General features: G+C 48.6%; 1 protein-coding gene across 1 annotated transcript in view; it reads right to left on the reverse strand.

Annotated features, from left to right (window-relative positions):
- Positions 1-20,869, reverse strand: part of ADAMTSL3 (ADAMTS like 3) — a 340,647-nt gene that overhangs the window by 35,962 nt on the left and 283,816 nt on the right. The window contains exons 22-23 of the mRNA XM_059371168.1: positions 20,385-20,512; positions 18,357-18,485 (exon numbers count right to left, since the gene is read on the reverse strand). Of these exons, the coding sequence (XP_059227151.1) occupies positions 18,357-18,485; positions 20,385-20,512 (257 nt within the window). The remainder of the gene's footprint in view (positions 1-18,356; positions 18,486-20,384; positions 20,513-20,869) is intronic.

A 20,869-nucleotide genomic window follows, 5' to 3' on the forward strand; every position in this document is an offset into this window, starting at 1 on the left:
TTAGCGAAATAAGTCAAGCGGAGAAAGACAACTATCATATGATCCCCTGATATGAGGAAGTGGTGATGCAACATGGGGGCTTAAGTGGGTAGGAGAAGAATGAATGAACCGAGATGGGATTGGGAGGGAGACAAACCATAAGTGACTCTTAATCTTACAAAACAAACTGAGGGTTGCTGGGGGGAGAGGGGCTGGGAGAAGGGGGGTGGGGTTATGGACACTGGGGAGGGTATGGGCTATGGTGAGTGCTGTGAAGTGTGTAAACCTGGCGATTCACAGACCTGTACCCCTGGGGATAAAAATATATTATATGTTTATAAAAAAAAAAAATTGTCCGAGCACCTGTTATAAGGGCATTGGCATTCTCTAAGGTAAGAAAGTCTATGACAGCAGCCCATTTGGGAGAAAAACTCAGGAATTCAATTTAAATTTGTTAGGTCTTCAACATCTGATAGTCACAGAGAGATGCTGGGGAGGCACTTGGATCTGCTCAGCTAGAGCTTGGAGGAGAGGTCTGGGCTGGAAACCCAAACTTGGGAGTGGCCGGTGTTATCGATGCTGATGCCGTTAGTGTCCTTGAGCGCGGCTGAGGTTGATAAGGGAGTGAGGACAGCAGGAGATAGGAGAATGTCTGGGACTGGCCCCAGGGCACTTCCTCGTACAGACCACAGAGATGAGGGGAAGCCAGCACAGGAGACTGAAAAGAAACAGGCGACAGAGCTTGGAGAGTAGAATGGAGAAAGTGGTTTCCCAGAAGCCAAGAAGGAAGTATTTCCAGAAGGAGGGAATAGATGCTGGTTGAAATGCAATCACTGTCAGAAGGGCTAAAATCACAAAGACAAGCAACAGCAGGTGTTGGTGAGGACGTGGAGGCCGGAGAACCCTCGTGCACTGTGGCTGGGAACGCAAGCTGGTGCAGCCACTCTGGAAAACAGTACGGAGGCCGCTCAAAAAATTAAAAATAGGACTGCCATAGGATCCAGCAATCACACTACTGGGAATTTACCCAAAGAATTAAAAAAAAAAAAACCCACTAATTCAAAGGAATACGTGCACCCCGATGTTCACGGCAACATTCTCTACAACAGCCGAACTATGCAGGCAGCCCCAGTGCCCATCAGTAAAGGATAAAGATGTGGTTTGCGTATGGTTCCTGCTCAGCCACGGAAAAGAGTGACATCGTGCCATCTGTAACAACATGGATGGAGCGAGACAGTATCACGCTCAGTGGAGTAAGTCAGCTGGAGAAAGACATATACCATATGATCTCAGTCATATGTGGAATTTAAGAAACAAATGAACAAGGTTTTAAAAGAAGAGAGAGAGGGAGAAAGAGATAGAAACCGAAAAGCAGACTCTGAGCTACAGAACAAGCTGGTGGTCACCAGTGGAGGTGAGGGGGTGGGGGGAGGGGGCGGGAAAAGATGAAGGGGATGCACAGCACACTCGTCACGATGCGCACTGAGGAATGAGCAGAATTGTTGAGTCACTATATAGTACACCTGAAACGAACATAACACTGTTAAAACAAACAAACCCAAAACTGATGGTCTTCCTGGACCTTTGCCATCAGCATGGACCCCACATAGCTCAAATCCCGCACATCCTAGACCAATGCCTTCTCCCCCTTCCATCATCATCACAGCACCCCCATCCAACTGGTCACCCACCTCAGACCTCAGAGCCACTCCTGGCTCCTGCCTTGTTGTTCTCCACGGGTAATTTGCCACCAAGTTTGTAAAAATCATTTCTAACTCGCAACTCCTTTGGATCCCGTCTCCTCTTGCCCACGGCTGTGGTCACTGCTATAGCTCAGGACCATAATTCTTCCCTTAATTGCGGAAACAACCTCTCAGCTGGCTTCCCTACTCTCAAACCGTCTCTTCGTGTGAGGTCAGAGGGAGCAGAGCGCTGGCCCATGCCCGCCTCCAGAAGCACATGGCCCGCCTGGGAAGCCTGGCTCTAACCACACTCCCAGTCCCACCTCCTAACCGTCCGGCCATGTCCCTCCTGCCGCAGGCCGTGCACCGTCATCAGCTAGTGTCCTGTCCACAGGCCCACCCTTCACTCCTCTGCACTGTTCCCACCTTCTGGCCTTGGTCCACTCCTCTTCCCGGATAGCCCTGGGGGTGCCTCTGCCACTGAGGTGCTTGTCCTCCCCTCCCAGTTCCTGCAGAGACTCATTCAGACACTATCGTGCTTGCAACATTGTCTCGCGGGCAGTTCTACAGCTTCCTGGGAGCTCCTTGTCCTCAGCTGGGCACGCAGCAGGTGCTCAGCCAGTCAGCTGAGTTGAAAGTGTTTGTGGTTCTCGCATGGATGTATATGCCCCTCCCCTGCTCCCCACTACCAAATCCGTATGCAGAAGCCCTCCCCCTCCGGGTGGTGGGTATTTGGAGCAAGGGCTTTTGGAAGGTAATCAGGTCCAGGGGAGGTGAGGAGGGTGGAGACCTTGTGCCGGGATTAGTGCCCTTTATAAGAAGAGGAAGAAACCAGAGCGGGTCTCTCCCTCTCTCCCTCTCTCTTTGCCTCCCTCTCCGTCACCTCCTCTCCCGCGCTCTGCCCCCTCTCTTTCCCTGTGCAGAAGCAGTGAGAAGGTGCCCTTTGTGAGCCAGAGAGAGGCCCATCAAGACTCCTGGCACCTTGATCTTGGACATCCTAGCCACTGTAACTGAGAAACGGATGTTTGTTGTTAAAGCCCCTATCTATGGTATTTTATCAGCCTGAGCCTTATCAGGGTTTTTGTTTTTAAAAAGAAAAGCTCCGGGTGCCTGGGTGGCTCAATGGGTTGAGCGGGTTGAGCATCTGCCTTCGGTTCAGGTCCTGGGATGGAGCCCCACATCGGGCTTTCTGCTTAGCAGGGAGCCTGCTTTCCCCCACTTTCTCTGCCTGCCTCTCTGCCTACTTGTGATCTCTCTCTCTCTCTAGAAAAAAAATAAAAATAAATTAAAAAAAAAAAAGAAAGAAAGGCTCTCCCACACGATTTTTTTTTTTTTAGTCCATTTGGGTGATTAGTTATTCTGAGGTACGGTTATGTCCTAGATTAAGTCCCCCATGCCTTTGCTTACATCACTTGGTGTGGGGGACAACATAAACCCAACTCAGACCATCCTCCTCCCCTCCCCCCAAATCCTCTACACCTTCGGTTCGTCACAAATTTATTCATCAAGTGATTATTCTGTAAGTGCCTACTGCGTGCCAGGACTCTGCCAGCTCCTGAGAGCTTAGCCTTGCTGGCACATCAACTTCTTCAGCCTTTAGGCTTTCAGGAGGGAAGGGAAGACATCCCTCAGGAGGGATGTCTCTTTCCCTCCTGAGCTCCCTCTGTGCCGAGACAAGCAGCCACACCTCGGGAGCTCCCAGCAGTGCAGTACACACAGCAGGCTTATCGAAGTAAACTCAGGTTGGAGCACTGGTTTTGGTCTCTACAACTCCAGCTGTCTTCTAAAGAAGCTGGATGCTTTTCTTAGGGACATTTTGCAAGATTTCAATGTATGCATTTGTAGACAAGAGACACAAAACAGGGAGAGAAGAATTTGGAATTCCTGCGGCAGTCCTGGGGGTTGGAGTAAGCAGAGGAAGGACGGGAGAGAGAACAGGGGGAAGAGGAGCCAGGTGCCAGGACGCCTTGGCCACAAGACCTCAACCTTCCTTTGCTTTGAAAAGCTGCCAAATGCCTGGTATTAGTGGATGTCTTGCTGGGAGGAGAAACCAGTCAAGGAAGTGAGTTTTGTATCCCGGTCGATGGAGGGCAAGAGAGCATATGAGGTCAGTGCAAGAGGGAGCCAGAGGCAGAGTGTCCAGGCCAGAGTAAGACCCCAAGAACTGTCAGAAGTCAGTTCCAGAAGTTCTCTGAATTTCCAGTCTCTGGAACGGAGAGGGGTCAGAGATAACTTCACTTAAACCGCCACCTTACAGTGGCAAGGATATGACAGTGAGTTTATGTACACAGTGATATTCCACGTCTACCACAAAGTTCGGAGATCAAAACAGAACTTGGCAAGTTTTGGAGCTCCTAAAGGAGACACAAAGGGCTCCCCTATGGAGGGAAGAGGGGGGAAGGTCTCCACCGCAGCTCCGCACCTAGACGCATCACTACGCATGTGGACATTTTCAAAGAACAGAAGAAGCCAGAGGAAATTCAGATGGGATTCTTATAGTCCTGTTCTTTTTTTTTTTTTTTAAGATTTTATTTATTTATTTGACAGACAGAGATCACAAGTAGGCGGGGGTGGGGTGGGGTGAAGCAGGCTCCCTGCCGAGCAGAGAGCCCGATGCGGGGCTTGATCCCAGGACGCTGAGATCACGACTTGAGCCGAAGGCAGAGGCTTTAACCCACCGAGCCACTCAGGCACCCCTATGGTCTTTCAAAATAACAAATGTTTGCTCTGTTCAAACAGCTACAAGATGTCAGAAAGAGTTTAAACTTATTTATCTAACCTCAAAGACAGTCTATTTCCCCTAAGACACAGAGCTCTGAAATATTCAACGTTCTGCTTCCACAATGCTGAAATGATTTTTGGAAGGCAAATGTTGTGGGAAAAAAGTTCAGATCTGGAGGGTTGTAAAGCATGTGTTGCAGCAAGCCAGCACCTCTGGACATCTTTAGAATAGTCACTGTTTTAAAAACAAACATCCTTCATCCTTGAAAGGCCCATGAAACATTCCACATTGCAGAATCCTTGGCCAATTCCAGACTGCTCTGAAAAGTTGGTTTTTTTATATCACTGTGTCACATATATTATACCTGTAGGTTCTTGTTCATTTCTTTGTTTCCTCCAACTACTCAACACTCATACAATATTCTGCATTTTTTCCCCCACACATGACAATTGAAAGTTGAAGCTACCATTAGTTAGTTCCAGGGGCTCTGAAGAAATGGTGGTGTCCATTTACAGGATAAGAGGCAAACTGAACACAGTGTAGACAAACCACAAGGGGAGTCATTACTAATAAACAAACAAGAGCCCACAGTTTCAGAGTCAGAGAAAAAAAAATCCTCAACACTATCAGCGCAAAGAGTAGCTAAACTCTTCTTGACAGAGGGGTCAATCTTCACAAGGTAGAAAATATTGTACAAAACACTCTCATTTTGAGTTAGCTGCATACCCTTCTGCTCTTTTTGGCAATACATAATCTATGCCTTTTGGCTATAAAGGACTCTCCATCGACGATGCCTTAGCCAGAACTTCCTCCAAATATCAGGCTATGGCTTTAACCAGCCATAGAGATCCCTTGAACAGCTGCTAAAGTACTTTCTCTTCTTGAACAAAATGATGTTAACGGATTGAATAATCAGGTCCCCATTAGTTTGATCTGAGGAACTAGAAATAATCTGGGTCACAGCGTCTATCCCCAGTTCTATATTCAAGACTCTTTCAAAATGTGTTTCTTCTGACATGGAGGAATGGTGTCGATAAGTCTCCTGCTGGCATGGTCATCCCTGACCTCCGCTTTGCTCGGGACTGGACAGTTCTCTAAGTCCAATGGTCAGATCTCACGAGTACTAGGGAGTCCACTGTGGGTACTGTCCTCCAGGGCCTTGCTCAGAGGCTAGAAAGGGCCCATGAGAGTTATTTCACATATTCTCTCCACACCAAACCCCCAGTGGTTCCTTGGAGAATAAGACTCAACGTCAATTCTGATGCAAATCAAGCATGGCACACGCAGGCTGGAGCTAGCCAAGTGGTGTAAGCCACTCGCTCCGGCTCAGAGAATTCTGGAACAATGGCTCAAATGTGGACAGCCTTGGACTTTCTGGAGACCCTTTCTGATCAACAGGAATTTTGATCATTGATCGATGTAACATCGGGATTCGGAGGAACAAATAGCTATGATACGGTCCTCAAAGGTTGTACTGAAAATTGCCTATTTGGAAGTCATACCCCATGATCTTCAAGTTGGTCTTGCTGCTGTCAGCAGCAAACCTGAACCATCAGTGGAGCTCCTGAGGTGACATCTCAAGGCTGGGATGACACCCGAAAACTCCCTTTCCCCCTCCCTCAAGGTTCTGGCTCTTTTTTGATTTTCCAAGTTGCCCCCACTTACCCTATAAAATGGCTCCTTTCTCCCTAGAAATTGGGGGGAGTAAGATTCAGTTTTCCTAGCTCCAAAGCTTATACTCTTCTTGGAGGATTGGGGCACAAAAGCCCTTTCGATCTGTGGGTACCAACTGCTAACAAGAGCTCATCCTCCAGTGTCGGGGACCTCACTGCTTTCCAAACTGTGAAATGCTAAGATTTTCCATGTGCTCTTCTCTCTTCTGCAGATTATTTGCTATTCTCTTGTACCACTTGGAAATTTTCTGCTCATTCTTTTTTTTTTTTTTTAAGATTTTATTTATTTGGGAGAGAGAGAGAGAGAATGACTGGTACGGAGGGGCTGAGGGAGAGAGAGACAGAGAGAAGCAGATTCCCTGCTGAGCAGGGAACCTGACACGGGGCCTGATCCCAGGACCTCTGGGTCATGACCTGAGCTGAAGGCAGACACTTAACAGACTGAGCCGCCCAGGTGCCCCAGTGTCTGCTCATTCTTAAAGATCCATTGCTGGCCCTCTCTTCACTGACCCTCTCTGACGCTGAAACTGAGTCCTCCTCTGTGGACCTTCAAACACTGAGGTCTCAGCTATTGACAGGCCTGACTCCACCTTCAGAATGAGCCCAGCGTATGGACGCAGGCCCTGCCCCATAGCCCAGCTTCCCCTTCACTCCTTGCTACCCACTGTTTCCTAAGGATGTCTCTCATTTTGAAATAACATTTGAGGTGAGTCTAAGTCCCAGGAAAATCTTTGGCTCCATTTACTGGCTAATGCATTAGTTCTTAATGTTGGATACACATTAGTATTGCCTGGGGGACTTAAACCACCCAACGTTCCCTGGCCGGACTAGAGATAAATTGAGTCGGACTTCCTGGGGTAGGGTGGGTGGGTGGGAGGTGATGTCGTAATGTTCGTAATAAAACGACTTTAGCATACCTCATGTCAGTCATGAAAATGAATTCGCAAATATGTAACGGGGGAGATAAATGAAAAGATAAACGAAATCAATGAAAAGATAAGAAAGACAGAGGGATACGGAAGCCTGGATGTTAGTGCAGATGCTGAAATTCTCTTCAGGTTCCATGGTGTGTTCCCCACGGGGGTTATTTTTTTCCATCACCAGGTCCTGAATGCCTTTTGCAGACTATACCAAGAAGCCCTCATGCTTTATTATTTCTGGGAGTTGAATTCTGACAAGATTTTCTCTCTGTCAGTCTGTACCCTGTGTGGGTCCCACAGGGCCTACTGTAGGAAGGCACAGCTGGGGCAAAGGAGTGAGCGCAGATGGACGGGTGGTTGGAGGGCTTTCCCTAATTCCATGTGTTGTTGCACCATAAGTATTCCTCCAACCTGCAAGGCTATCCTATGCCCTCTGTCACTGTCTGTGTGGGTCTCACACCATTCACAGTGAGAAGCCGAGACTCTTGGGGGACACAGAGCAAGTGAGAGCCTTTCTCATAGGATAAGTAGATGTGAGGGGTTGAATGCTGGCTCTTACTGCCTTTTAAGAAAAGCCTCCCAATGGTTTACAAGCACATCACGTAGAAGTCTGGAGAACTCTGCTTGCTGCTCTGGCTCCTGTCCCCGCAGCCTTTTGAGGAACCAGGAGAACACAGGGCCAGCCTAGAGCCACCACACAGGCACTCATGGAATTGAAGCCAACTTATTTCTTTAGAAACCTGAGCTTCAGAAGACCACCAAGAGAACACCTGAAGTCTGGAAGCAGAGAGGATGATCCCAGTTCCTGCCTTTCTGGATCACATCAGGTCTGTCGACAACAGATCAACAGGCTCAAACAGGACCAAGCCAGGGCCATTCTATTAACCTTGAAAGTTATTAGGTGAGCTTAATCAATCTTCACATCAGAAACATGATGATAAAAAAATGAGGTAAAAGCTATTTTAAATCTGAAATAAGATGTAATTGTGGAAAGGTTATATGTTATTTGGGGAGCAGAAACTTGACATGGGTCTTGACCCCACTCCAGTGTTCCAACCAGTAGCTCTCAAACACTGTTAGCAGAACCAATTTAATTTTTTTTGGTAGAAGAAAGTCCAATTTATAAAACTATAAAACATGGAGGTCTTTTAGTTGAACTGTATTTGGGGGAGAGGATAGGTAGGGTAGAAAGTAAGACTGGGGTCCTTGACAAGGACAAAGATTAATGTGGAGCTGGGTGTCTGTGAGGTTTGGGGGACAGACAGACATACTGGTAGGACTGAAGACAGAAGTGGGGTGTAGACACTTGAGGATGAAAGCGGTGTTGTTGATGACAGGACCAGCACAACAGCTGTGGTCTAGCAGCCAAAAGACGCGGCATGACTCAGTACCCACAGACATACACACCCAAGCACAAGGCTTTTCCCTATAAGTATGAAATCTGATAGGTTCCTGAGTAGCCCTTTCTGTGTTTCACCTTCCATATTCGGCAATAATTCCACTACCCTAGCATTTCTTGCTACTTCTTGATTGGGTAGACTCGTGCTTTCTCCACTTGGGAAACTGGTGTGGATCAGAGATGAGGGGAAAATCACCGCTCAAGGGGCTCTGCGAATAGAGCTTCGGCAGTCCGCTAAAGAACAGAAAATGGGTTTGCACATGAGGCTTTTTTAAAAAAAAGATTTTATTTATCTATTTGAGAGAGAGGCAGTGAGAGAGAACAAGAGAGAGGAGAAGGTGAGAGGGAGAAGCAGACTCCCCGTGGAGCTGGGACCCCAAGGCGGGACTCAATCCCAGTACCCCGGGATCATGACCTGAGCCGAAGGCAGATGCTTAACCAACTGAGCCACCCAGGCGCCCACAAATGAGGCTTTTTAATCCACTAACTCAATAATCCAAATATGAACGCAAAGAGGTCTGGGGCTTTAGGTGAGGGAGTGGGGGGTCAGCCAGCCCACGATTTGCCATGTCCCTTTCCCGTTGCTGCAGGAATGGGGGAACACAGGTCTGGGTGGGGGTTCCACCAACCTGGGCGCTGACCCGGCTCGCTCAGGCAGACCCCCGACCACGCCCGTGAGCAAGAGCCAGCCTTTCCGTGTACTCGCCCTGGACCCTTCATCTCATACCATGGGACGCTTCTGCAGGCCAGGCTGGGGCCTGCTTGTTGCCTATACCTGAGCCTCTGACCCCTGTCCCCAAGCTGTGGTGCCTCCTAATTCCCCCGTCAGGCCTCTGTTCTGACGCTCTTCTTTCTGGCCAGCACTCTGGGGTTCCCATGCTTCTGTCGCGAGTCCAGATGCTCCTTCTCCAACCAGTTCCTTTGGGGTCACACAGACTCGGGATTAAATCTTAGCTCACCTCTCAGTAGGTATACAGACACGGCCCATAATTGCAGGTGCTGGAGCCGCTTACGCATTAGCAAAACAAAGACAATAAGCAGACCTGCCTTGTAGGCTGTTGCAACTCAGACCCATCAAATTATTCTTATTTTTTTAAAGATTCTATTTATTTATTTGACGGAGAGAGATCACAAGCAGGCAGAGCGGCAGGCAGAGAGAGGAAGGGAAGCAGGCTCCTTGCTGAGCAGAGCCCGATTTGGGGCTCAATCCCAGGACCCTGAGATCGTAACCTGAGCCGAAGGCAGAGGCTTTAACCCACTGAGCCACCCAGGCGCCCCAAGTTATTCTTATGTTTGATGATGAGTTTTGATGGACTGTCAACGCGCTCCATAGGGGACGCTCCCGTCCCTGTCCTTCGTGGTTTGCAATGTACTGTCTCTCCATGTTCGACTCTACGGCTGTGTGCCGGTGCTCTGGGCTGGGCCGGGGACACCTATGTCCCAGATCCCCAATTAACGACTCGTGGGTTGCTAAAGGCCAGGTATGCCTTCTCTGCCTCTTGGATGAAGCAGAACCATTTAATGTCTTGAGTAACTAGTCCAACAATCAACGACCAATCAACAACCATATTACAATTCCTCTGGTTTCAGATTCTGGCTCTCTGGACTTTCTTTCCCCTCTAACATTTCATCCACAGCGTAGGCAGAAGGCTCTTTCTAAAACACAGAGCAGCTCACACCACTACTCTACTTAAAGCTTTTCTTGCCTCCCATGCCAAGGCAATGAAGTCCAAGGGTTTTAGCCTGACATTAAGCGCCCTTTACAACCTGGTCCCAACTGAAACTTCCAAAGCCCCCTCTTCCCACTCTCCTCCACCCCCTCTGCTTTAAGTCACACGGATCTGACTGTGGTTTTGCAAATAAGCCAGGGACTTTTGCGTTTCTGTGCTTTTGCCTATATGCTGTTTCTTCTGCTTCCAATGGCTTCCTTTTCGTTCCAAGTGGCCTGGTTGTAACGTCACCTGTTCGGCAATCCTCTAATCCTTGAGAAGCCTTAACTATTCTCTCCTGCGTCGGACGCACTCAACCACACTTAGATTTCTGCATCTGTGGTATCATAGTTTCCTTGTCTATCAAGCTGCAGGTACCAGGGCTAATTCGTCTCTGTGCACTGAAGAACTAGACTGGGCTTAGCAGATGCTGAGCGAATGCTTGCTGAATGGATAGAACAATGCGTGGAATTTCCAGTCACCCATGATGGACTGTTTGGTTGAATAAGGGATGCTGGGAAGATTTCTGTATCACAGGCAAAAGTAGGAAAAACGAGGGACGGGTAGCCTTTCTGAGTGGGAGCAAAGGTTTTCAAGATACTTAAAAATAATTTTAGCAAGTTTAAAGATTGTATATGGTTTCAAAGAGAGGCAAGCATCATATAGAAGAGGGAATAGATTTCAAAAAACACAAAAACCAGCTTTAATATGGCCCAAAGCAACACAATGTTTAGTTCATAAAATAGAAGCAAGGAGATGATCCCCAGGTTTTCTTTATAAGGATTCTGAAAATTACATGCAAAATTTTGTGGGTAAATGTATTTTTCTGGGGCAAGGGTTCTTCCTTCCTTCCTTTCTTTCTTTTCTTTTTTTATTTTTTTTTTTGAGAGGATCAAAGAGATTTTGATTTAAAGATGTTACATCACTACCATCGAACTCCATGCTATGTAATATAAACCGACGGTTGATGGGGGAAAATACTTGTCAGAGAGATGAACTCCGTAATAGGAATTTAACCACATAATCTTGCTTCACCGCAAAAATGTTCTCAAAATTCTCCCTGTAAGGGAAATTATTAAACCCAGTTAAAAAAAAAATAAAAGCTAGTAATTCCATTAGACATTGACAAAACTTGAGGTGGACGCCACAGCATTTTAATCCTAAAAAAATCCCATGATGAAGAAGATACCTTTCAATTCCTGTCCTATGTTCTGACCACCAATCCCTTAGACATAGAAGGCTCTCCTTTCCTCTACGCTTATTTGGAGGACCAAGCACCCCACGTGCCCCCCGGTCACACTTGCTTCCTGTCAACTGCTTGTCCATACTCCGCGGGGTGTTAATCCCGTAGCTTCTTTCTACTTGTCTCGTATCCTCTCCCATCATTGGGCAGCATAACAGGGAGAGGGCTGGAGGGCTTAAACACACACCACCGGCAGGTTTCACTTTCGAGAAGGCAATGTGTGATATGCATTCTGACTTACAGAAATTGTAATGCCTTACGATGTTATAACAACATTGACTGACCTGTGACCTAGTCATTCCACTCCTGTTAATCCTTTTTAAAAAAAACGAATCTCAACAACACAAAAAAGTTCTATGCACAAAAATGTCCCTTACACTGCTAGATGCAACTGTAAAGAGAATAAGCTGCTTAAGTTTCCCTAAATAGGGGAATGGCTTAGTCGTGCTACATTCATAGAATCTGTACAGTAATTAAATGATATTTATGATTTTTTTTTTTTAGCACCATGAGAAAATTCTTTGGCTTAATGAGAAAAGGTCACAGGATGTAACAAAGTGGAAATGCCGGCTATGTCTTGGTGGTGAGATTATGGGAGTTTCTTTGCTTCTTACTACTTTGCTATGCTTTCTAATGATTTTATAATGAGATGCATTACTTTTTATAATGAGACAAGAAAACAGAACAAAGGGGAAGCCTTGGGAGTGAAGGACTGCTGCGTTCAGAGGCCGTGCACTCAGCCCTTCCGTGGACTGTGTTCATCACTTTGGTCAGGTCTCTCCTCTCCGGGTCTAATTTTCAAAACACAAGGGCAGGACGCATGGATTTCAAAGGTCCCTCCGTGTTCAACTCCCAAGGCCAACACCTGGATGGTTTCCATGCACATTGCTTCAAATCACCTTCTGAATGTGCTGCCCTCCAGTTAACTTGTTTTGCCTTAAACATCAGCTTTTTAATCAGGGAAAGACGTTTTTCGAATCTGGTTCCTTCTTTTTCATTACAACGCTAGTGCCTGGGTCTTAATATAGGTAAGTGGGTTTTTCATGGGCTGGGGGTTTCATGGGCTCCAAGTAGCTCCTTGAGAAGGACATCGTATAGACATTTTCTGCCCCCATTAAACATTTTTTCACAGAGGTAGTGTTGATACATAATATTTAGTGTCAAGCATGTATCACAAGGATTCAACAATTACACACATCACGAATTCCTCGCTACAATAAACGCATTACGGTATTATTGACTCCGATTCCCTGTGCTGAACTTATCATCCCCGGAACTTCTTTACTCTGTAACTGGAAGTTGGTACCTCTTCATCCCCTCCACCCACGCCCCCATCCCCCCATCCATCTCCCCTCCGGCCATCTAGAGAGAGATTTTCTCTCTGGGTTCCCTCTCAGTCTCCCCGATCTTGGGTGAGAACATTGCTGGCACTCAGTTCTAACCCAGACTGGGCAGATGACTTAACTCAAGCATTCTTCCTACTTTTACTTCCATTTGTCTCAGATTCCTGTGAAAGGCCAGGGGTCCAGGACAGAATTTGAGGGCTGGTCATCCACCTCTAATCCCTTATTCTGTAATAGAAAACCACAGGCCAAGGTGGTCTGCGACAGGCCCCGTGTTTCATAGCACAGCAGAAGCAGGGCTGGGATGAGAACTGAAAAAACCAGTGTAGCAGATAACCACAGGTCTGTCATGCAGAATTAGTGCCCATTCACAGTGGACTCTATTTGCTTTAGATCTTGATTAAGCAATGAAGCATCACAGCTAGGTTAACATTCCTTCTCCACTTCCCTCCTTTTCTCCCGGGAGTAGTGCCCATCCTGTCACTGGGGTCCAACCTTCCCGCGAATATCTGTGTATTTTTTTTTTGCTGTATAAGTATAAGCTGATAAGTAATATCTATGGTTGCATTGTAGGTTTTAAAACTTTGTAGCATTGTCCTATTGTGGGTATTAGGATTATGATTTTTAATGAGATACATTGTATATACTGTACAATTCACTCTTCCGAGGGTACAATTCTGTGATTTCTTTAGCACACTCATAAAGCCGTGCAACCATCCCGACTGTAATTCTGGAACATTCTCCCCCCCCCCCCCCCGCCAGAAATGTGTACCCGTTAGTCATCCCGCCGGTTTTCCAGTCTCTTAGTCACTGGCAGCCTCTTATCTGTCTCTGCGGATTTGCGTGTCCTAGACATTTCATGGAAATGTAATCACACAATATGTGATCTGTTGCGTCTGGCTTCTTTCACTCACCGTGATTTTTCAAGATCCATCCATGTCTTAGCGTGGAAACAGTCCTTCCTTCCTTTTTATGGCCAAAGAACATTCTATGGCATGGATATCCCACATTTTCTTTATCCACTCGTCAGCATATAGACATGGAAGTCGTCCTATCTTTTGCTGTGGGCCTCTCTGTACACGTTTTTGAGGGGACATGTGTTTTCATTCGTCTTAGGTATATATACCTAGGAGTAGGATGGCTGGGTTTCACTTCTGGGGGAACCATCAGACTGTCTTCCAAATCAGCGGTACGATTTTAAATTCCCACCCGCAGCGCAAGACGGTTTTCTGACTTCTCTACATTCTCCACGCTTCTGTCCTCCGGCTCTCTGATTACGGCCGTCCCAGTGCGGGAAGTGGCATCTCGTTCCTGGGCGCTGTAGGCAACTGATGAATCACTAAACTCTACCTCTGAAACTAATAATTCAGCAAATGCTAACCAACTGATTTTAATAAAATAAACAAAAAAAAGAAAAGAGTCATCTCATTGCGGTTCTGACTTACACTTCCCTATGACTAACGATGTTGAGCATCTTTTAATGGGCTTATTAGTCATTTGTACCATTTTTTTGGAGAGATGTCCACTCAGATCATTTGTCTGTTTTAAATGAGCTTGTCCTTTTATTGCTGAGTTCTAAGAGGTCCTTTTATATTTTGGACACTCTCTTACCGAATATATGATTTCCAGAAAATGTTCACTCGTTCTGTGAGTTTTCCTTAGACTTTCCTGACAGTGTCCTTGGCAGAACAAACATTTTTCAGTTTGAGGAAGCTCGTTCATCCACTGTTCCTTTCGGCGCTTGTGCCCCAGCTAAGAAATTATTGCCTGGGGTGCCCGGGTGGCTCAGTCAGGTAAGCCTCAGACTCCTAATTTTGACTCAGGTCACAGTTTCAAGGTCGTGAGATCAACCCTCACATCAGGCTCTGTGATGCGCGTGAAGCCTGCCTAAGATTGTCTCTCTCCTTCTCCCTCTGCCCCGCTCCTGCTCACACTCATGCTCTCTCTCTCAAACAAATAAATAAATCTTTTTTTTTTTTTTAAAGAAAAAAGATGGGGCGCCTGGGTGGCTCAGTGGGTTAAGCCTCTGCCTTCGGCTCAGGTCATGATCTCGGGATCCTAGGATCCAGCCCCACATCAGGCTCCCTGCTCAGTGGGGAGTCTGCTTCCCCCTCTGCTGCTGCTCTCCCTGCTTGTGCTCTCTCTCTCTCTGACAAATAAATAAATATAATCTTTAAATAAATAAATATCTTTTTTAAAAAAGAAAGAAATTATTGCTTAACCCAAGGTGACAAAGAATTGTGCCTGTTTTATTTTAAGGGCGTCATGAAAGCTGACAGCCTTTTACATGTAGGCTTTTGGTTCAGTGTGCATCACGTTTTGTATATGATGGGAGGCTGGAGGTCCACTTTACTCTCCTACGGGTGGATATGCGCTGGGACCAGCACTGCCTGTGGAAGAGACGACGCTCTCCCCCACCTCGAGTCTTCGTAGTGCCCTTCTTGAAAGATGATGTTTTCAAGATGGACCTGTGCTGAGGCTGGTGGCTCTAATTTGCTCGTCTGATGACCGCGCAGGATTCCAGGAAATGAGCAGATCTCCGTGCATGCCTTCTCTTGCTCACAGAGATTGAGGTTGTTTCTTGCACATCTTTTTTTTTCTTTCTCTCTTCATTTATTACCACCCCCACCACCGCCACCCCCAGTGCACAAGCAAGTAACTGTCTCTTTGCCTTGTGCAAAGGGCAACCCCTGTAAGCCGAATTTCTGGGTTGGGGCACCCGGAGGAGCCCGACATGCAAGACCAGGTCAGAACAGACACTCAGGTTAGCTGTGTTTCTAATAAGCTTGAGGGAGGAACACAAGCAGCACAGAATACACCCGTAGTAGGAAATTATAAAATAAATGATGACCTTACTAAGATTAATACTACAAAAAATAAATAAATAAAATAAAACACACAGCTGTTAAGATGTATGGGTCATTCCTCTCAGATGAGCTTTCCTTTCTCACCAGAAGGTGGCAGAGAGGATACAGCTGAAACTCTTCTTCCCCCATTTTTAAAAGGAAAAAAAAAAATTATTTTTTAAAGAGCAAAGCAAAGGTCTCTTGCAACTTAAAGCTTCTAACTTTTAAACATACACATTTGCAGGTTCTATTAGGTGATACAGTCAGAAGAGATGTCACCTAAGGGAGACCGGACACAATCACTGTTGATATTCACATGAAATAAAACATATTTGGCCATACCAAGAAAGTATGAATCTGTCTAAAAGGTATGAATAGATGAGCTCATTATAGTTACTGGAAAATATTTTAAGGGCAACTGAAAAATAAAAGACAAATTTACACATGCCGCCGATTCACAGACATAAGCTCCGTGTGCAACATGAAAATACAATTTTGCGACATGGCGTTCGAGTCTATAAATGATCTGCCATCCCCGTCCATAAGTGAGGGGCTGGATTAGCTGAAAATCCAAAGTCCCTCCTTCCCCTGGCGTTTAAGCGGTAGACTTCCCACTGCGGAGACGCGGGCAGGAAGGTCCCACACGAGCTAGTGACAGAACCGTGTCTAAAACCCAAGTTTGCTGACCCTTCCCCAACTTCCCCATCTGTCCTTAAGAAGACGGATCTCCAGAAAAAGCTACGTCTGTATGGATTCCGCCTGTACGGAAACACAGCGAGTTCACGCCAGGTTTATTTAAAACGGCATATAACTCAAAATGAGACGGGTTTATTTGTGAGAAGAAGAGGTCCCGATGAGTCCCCAGGGGCTTGTCCACAGGGGTTGGAGGCCAGGTAAGGAGACAGAACAGCCTGTGGGGCAGCGTCTGATAGGAGAAGGGAGGCATGAGGAGGAGGAGAAACGCCCCCAACACCGAACTCCCTCCAGGCCCTACGGGAGCAGGGGCACGGGGGCTGCGGGAGTCAGGCCCGGGTCAGAGATGGCCCACGTGCCAACGGGGCCTGGCCCAGAGAATAAAACCCAGACGCATTAATGGTCTTTGCTGGAGGCTTCCCTCACTACACCCTTTGCCGCCGAATCCAGCCGCTGACTTATGACAGCAAATGACACACCACGAGCCTTTCAGGGGGTCATCCCCACTCCCCAAACGCCTGGTTTTAAACTCTTGTGGCAGCAAGAAACGCAGGACTAACGTTAGAAGTTGAGGTTTGTCTTTGTAGAAGGCAGATCTATTTTGCAGAATCGCCTGCAGGTGTAGGACTCTAGAAACTCGAGCCGCTTGTGGCTTGGCGGCTGCCAAGTTCCGTTCTGCTTTTCTGCTCGGCTGGGCCAGGGAACGTGGCCCGTTCTGTAAGGGTGGGTAGCACGTTGCCAGAAAACTCACATTCTTGTGGGTGGAGACGTTGGGAGGCTGGAAGGAGTCTGCAAGTCTGTGTAGGCCAAACGCTGCAGGGACTTCCAAGGGGTGAAAAATAATACCTTGGGGGTTAGCAAATTTCCACGGCTTGGGGAGCCAAAGGTGCAGCTCTGGAAACACGGCAAGAGAGAGACCACTACCGGGAGGGAGTGCTTGGAAGGTGGACGGCGCTGTCCTGGGCTCCCTTTGCTACACGCACGGTCACTGTGTTACCGACGGCAGCGCGAGGACTCCCAGGTCACCCTGCTCCTCCGGGCCGAGGCCCAGGTAAGATTCGTCCCAAGTGGCTGCAACCTACAGCGGCCCCATTAGCTGGAAACAAGAGAGACGCCGTCATCCCCACAGAGAATCAATGCAAGGTAAATCACAGGTGCACGGGGACACCTGGGTGGCTCAGTGGGTTAAGCCGCTGCCTTCGGCTCAGGTCATGATCCCAGCGTCCTGGGATCAAGTCCCACATCAGGCTCCTTGCTCGGCAGGGAGCCTGCTTCTCCCTCTGCCTCTGCCTGCCATTCTGTCTGCCTGTGCTCGCTCTCTCCCCCGTCTCTCTCTGATAAATAAATAAAATCTTTAAAAAAAAAAAAAAAATCACAGGTGCACGCTCTGTCCCCTTAGAACAGATCTGAACTGTGACGAGGTCCCAAGGCTCCCTGAGAAACTGATCAAAGTCATTCATACGGCGCCCCTAACCCCATACATCAGACACGTGTGCCAGCTATAATGTTGGTCCAGTGGAGGGATGCGTGGGCCCTGGTTAAGATGGAAAAATCTGTGATGTCAAGAGCAATAATGGCCTGACATTAAAGCGAGGTCGGACTGAAAGTGTTATTCCTATTAAAGCAAGGAGCTGTTGGAAAGAAAGCTTCTCTCTCAGCGGGAACAAAGCAGAGCGATCCATGGAGGCACAGACTGGTCGTGCTGGTGTGGGACAGTCCAGGATGGAGACGGCGTGGGCCGGGGAGACCCCGAGATTCCCACCCCCGGACCGGGCTTTGCCCCGCTGGAGGACACCTCCAAGAGTTTCCACCGAACCCCCTCCCTGACGCTCTGCTCATCAGGCAACCACAGGACTACAAGGTGGCCTGTCATGTCCGTCTGTCCACAGCGACACGGTGCCCTGGTCACGCCTGAGCACGCAAGTGTGCGAGGCCGTCCCAGTCCTCACGGGAAAAGGAGACATGGGCGTGTTGTTTTACACCCTGGTCCCATGAGTCGGTCTCACCCTTGAGAGGGACAGCCACCGTCAGAGGGCTGGAAACTCAGATGGTTAAGCCGGTCGGGCTGAGGTCTGAGAGCTGCCACCTCCTGGCAACACCGGGCACGACACGGTCCCCCACCCTGACCCCGGAAACACCAGACTTGCCTTTTACAGGACATCGGATCGTCACGTTGGCTCCCAAGGCTGCCTCCACGACACCTCCAACCACGACGGACAGGTGCCTGTGTCCCAGTCGGCTGATATTTCTCTCAGTGGAAGAGATGGCCGGCGCCTCTTCATGGAAAGGGAACAGGAAACAATGTTAGGTTTGGGCTTTTGCTCTGGGAAACCAGCCGCATTTGGTAAACTTGGTGCGGCAAGTGGCTGTCTCTGCGTCCCGCACGGAGGCCCCGTAGGGCTGGCACATACACAGCCCGGGGGTCCTTAGTGCCTGGATGCCCAGGAGGGCGGACAGGTGGATGTACGCGTTCCGAGAGATACCCACGGGGTGGTCTGCACAAAGCAGAGCTAGGCTCTGAGGTTATTCTGGTTTTATAACCAAAACCGAGGATAAATCCTTCTTTGATAAATCGAAAAAGAAGGATTTCCAAAGCTCACGAGAAGCCAAGAAGCAGGGCCAGGCGTCCCCTTGGAGGAACTGAAGAGGAATCCAACATACCGGGGGCTTGGGAGCCACTGACTCTTGCCCTGCAAGGGGCCCTTGAAACAAACCCACCTAAACCTTGCACAGAAAAATGACCATAACAACAAAGTCATGGAGAATCGAGAACCTAATCAGGGACTTTTCTTTCCCTGGATTTTGAGAGACGTGGACTTTGAACGGATTCGTTCGTTCACTCAGGAAGGACACTGTGTGCCTGGGCTCAGAAAGGGGAAAACGGCCACCGTTGACCTCAAGCCACCCCGACTGGTGGGCGACACCGTCTCCCAGGGGCTGGTGGCCGCTGGGACAGAAGAAGGTGCCGGTCGCCCAGGGGTCTGCCAGTAGCCTGTGAGGGTCAGGGGAGGCAACATCCCGTTAAGGGTGTTGGCAGGGCGTCCCTTCATGGAGGACGACTGCCGTGATGGCATTTACTCCACATTAGCCCGTGAGCGGCAGGAGGGTGAGGCCTGTTTCGTCTACACACCGGACACGCAGAACGAAGGCGCGTCGGCCGACTGCTCCGTATCCACGTACTCAGGGACCAGGGGACACGCTGGGCCCGTCCTTCCAGGAATCTGGATGGTCCTCAATGACCCCATTCCCCCCAGGAATTCCCAAACCTGGGGACTGGCATTTTCTGGGAAGGGTTGATGCTCACAGGAGGGTCAAAGCACAGAAAATCAAGGCCTGAAGGCCCTGCCTTGGGAATGCAGGGAGGGGACAAGCTCGGGGAGCTTTGATAATCCCCCGGTCCAACCTGCTCAGAGCGTGTGGATAGGGGGTCCCTGGCACCAAGCTCAATGCTCAGTGGTCCGAATGCTGGATTCTAACCCCGGTATGGCTCCTCTCCTGCTCTCAGTCCCTGTGAGCCATGGACACCGGAAACCACGGAGCGGAGAACTGGAGGAGGGAGCGCGTGGTTTATTTTTGATCCCAGAGCAGGAGCTCGCCACGAGGATGCGTTGTTTACGACTCACCACCTAAAAGTGTTGCTTCGTAATTAAGTCCATTTTCCTTTTTTTTTTTTTTTTTTTTTTTTTTTCCTTATGAAAATGATACCATCTGCCTCCTGGGAAGACAGACGCTAATTCATAGTTACAACCTCCTGAAAGTGTTTCTAAGGACGGGTGGGTGTGCCTTGGGAGGCAGAGAGCCCCCTTAGAGGAGAACTGTTCTCCGGCATCAGCTGGTGGCCCTTAAAAAAGGAGAAGTCCTCACTGTCAAAGCTGCCGGTGAAACGGTCTCATTCATCCCCGGTTCTCGGAAAGCGAGCTCTAAGGCAGGCGCGTTTCCGAGATCGGGTCCGCAGGCCGGCAGCGTCGGTGTGACTTGGGACCGGGTTAAAATCGCAAACTCTTCGAGTTTGCCCCATCCCAGACCTACTGAGTCAGAAGCTCCAGGAATGGGGTCTAGAGATCTGTGTTCTGACCTTCCCCTCGGGTGCTTCCGCTGCTTCGTGCTGACCTTTGGGAACTGCCGCTCTAGAGAACCCCAGACAGGGCACTCCGGGTGTCAGCAGCGGGCATTACCTGCATAGAGCACCGGAGAACTCTCCACGTCCGAACCGAGATGGTTAGCTACCGAGCATCCGTACGTTCCTTGTTCCTTCTTTGTGGGGTTCCGTATCTGCAATTTCCCCATTCCAGCCAAGATGATCCTGTGGGACAGATAGGAAGGGTGCTTCACTGCCTGGGCGCACGGCACGTCCCAGGGAGAGAGGACTGCAGAATCCAACGCTGGCAAGGGTCCCGCCGGAAGACGGGAGGGTGGAGAAGTCCTCCTCCTGGGCTGGAGCTCAGAGACCCGGTTCCTGGACGGTGCCGGGAGAGCCCAGCTTCCTGCCTCACTGTACACGAGAGGACACTTTTGTGGATGGACTCGATGCTTGATCCACCACAATATCAAAAAGACAAACTAGGAAGCATCGGCTGGAAGGATGTTAGCCCCCCTTTTGGGGGCCCAATCCTTCCTCACAGACAGCAGGAGTGGATTTTTCAGTTCGGGTTTTCACACA

Source organism: Mustela nigripes, chromosome 13, assembly GCF_022355385.1.
Source record: "Mustela nigripes isolate SB6536 chromosome 13, MUSNIG.SB6536, whole genome shotgun sequence".
NCBI classification, from domain to species: domain Eukaryota; kingdom Metazoa; phylum Chordata; class Mammalia; order Carnivora; family Mustelidae; genus Mustela; species Mustela nigripes.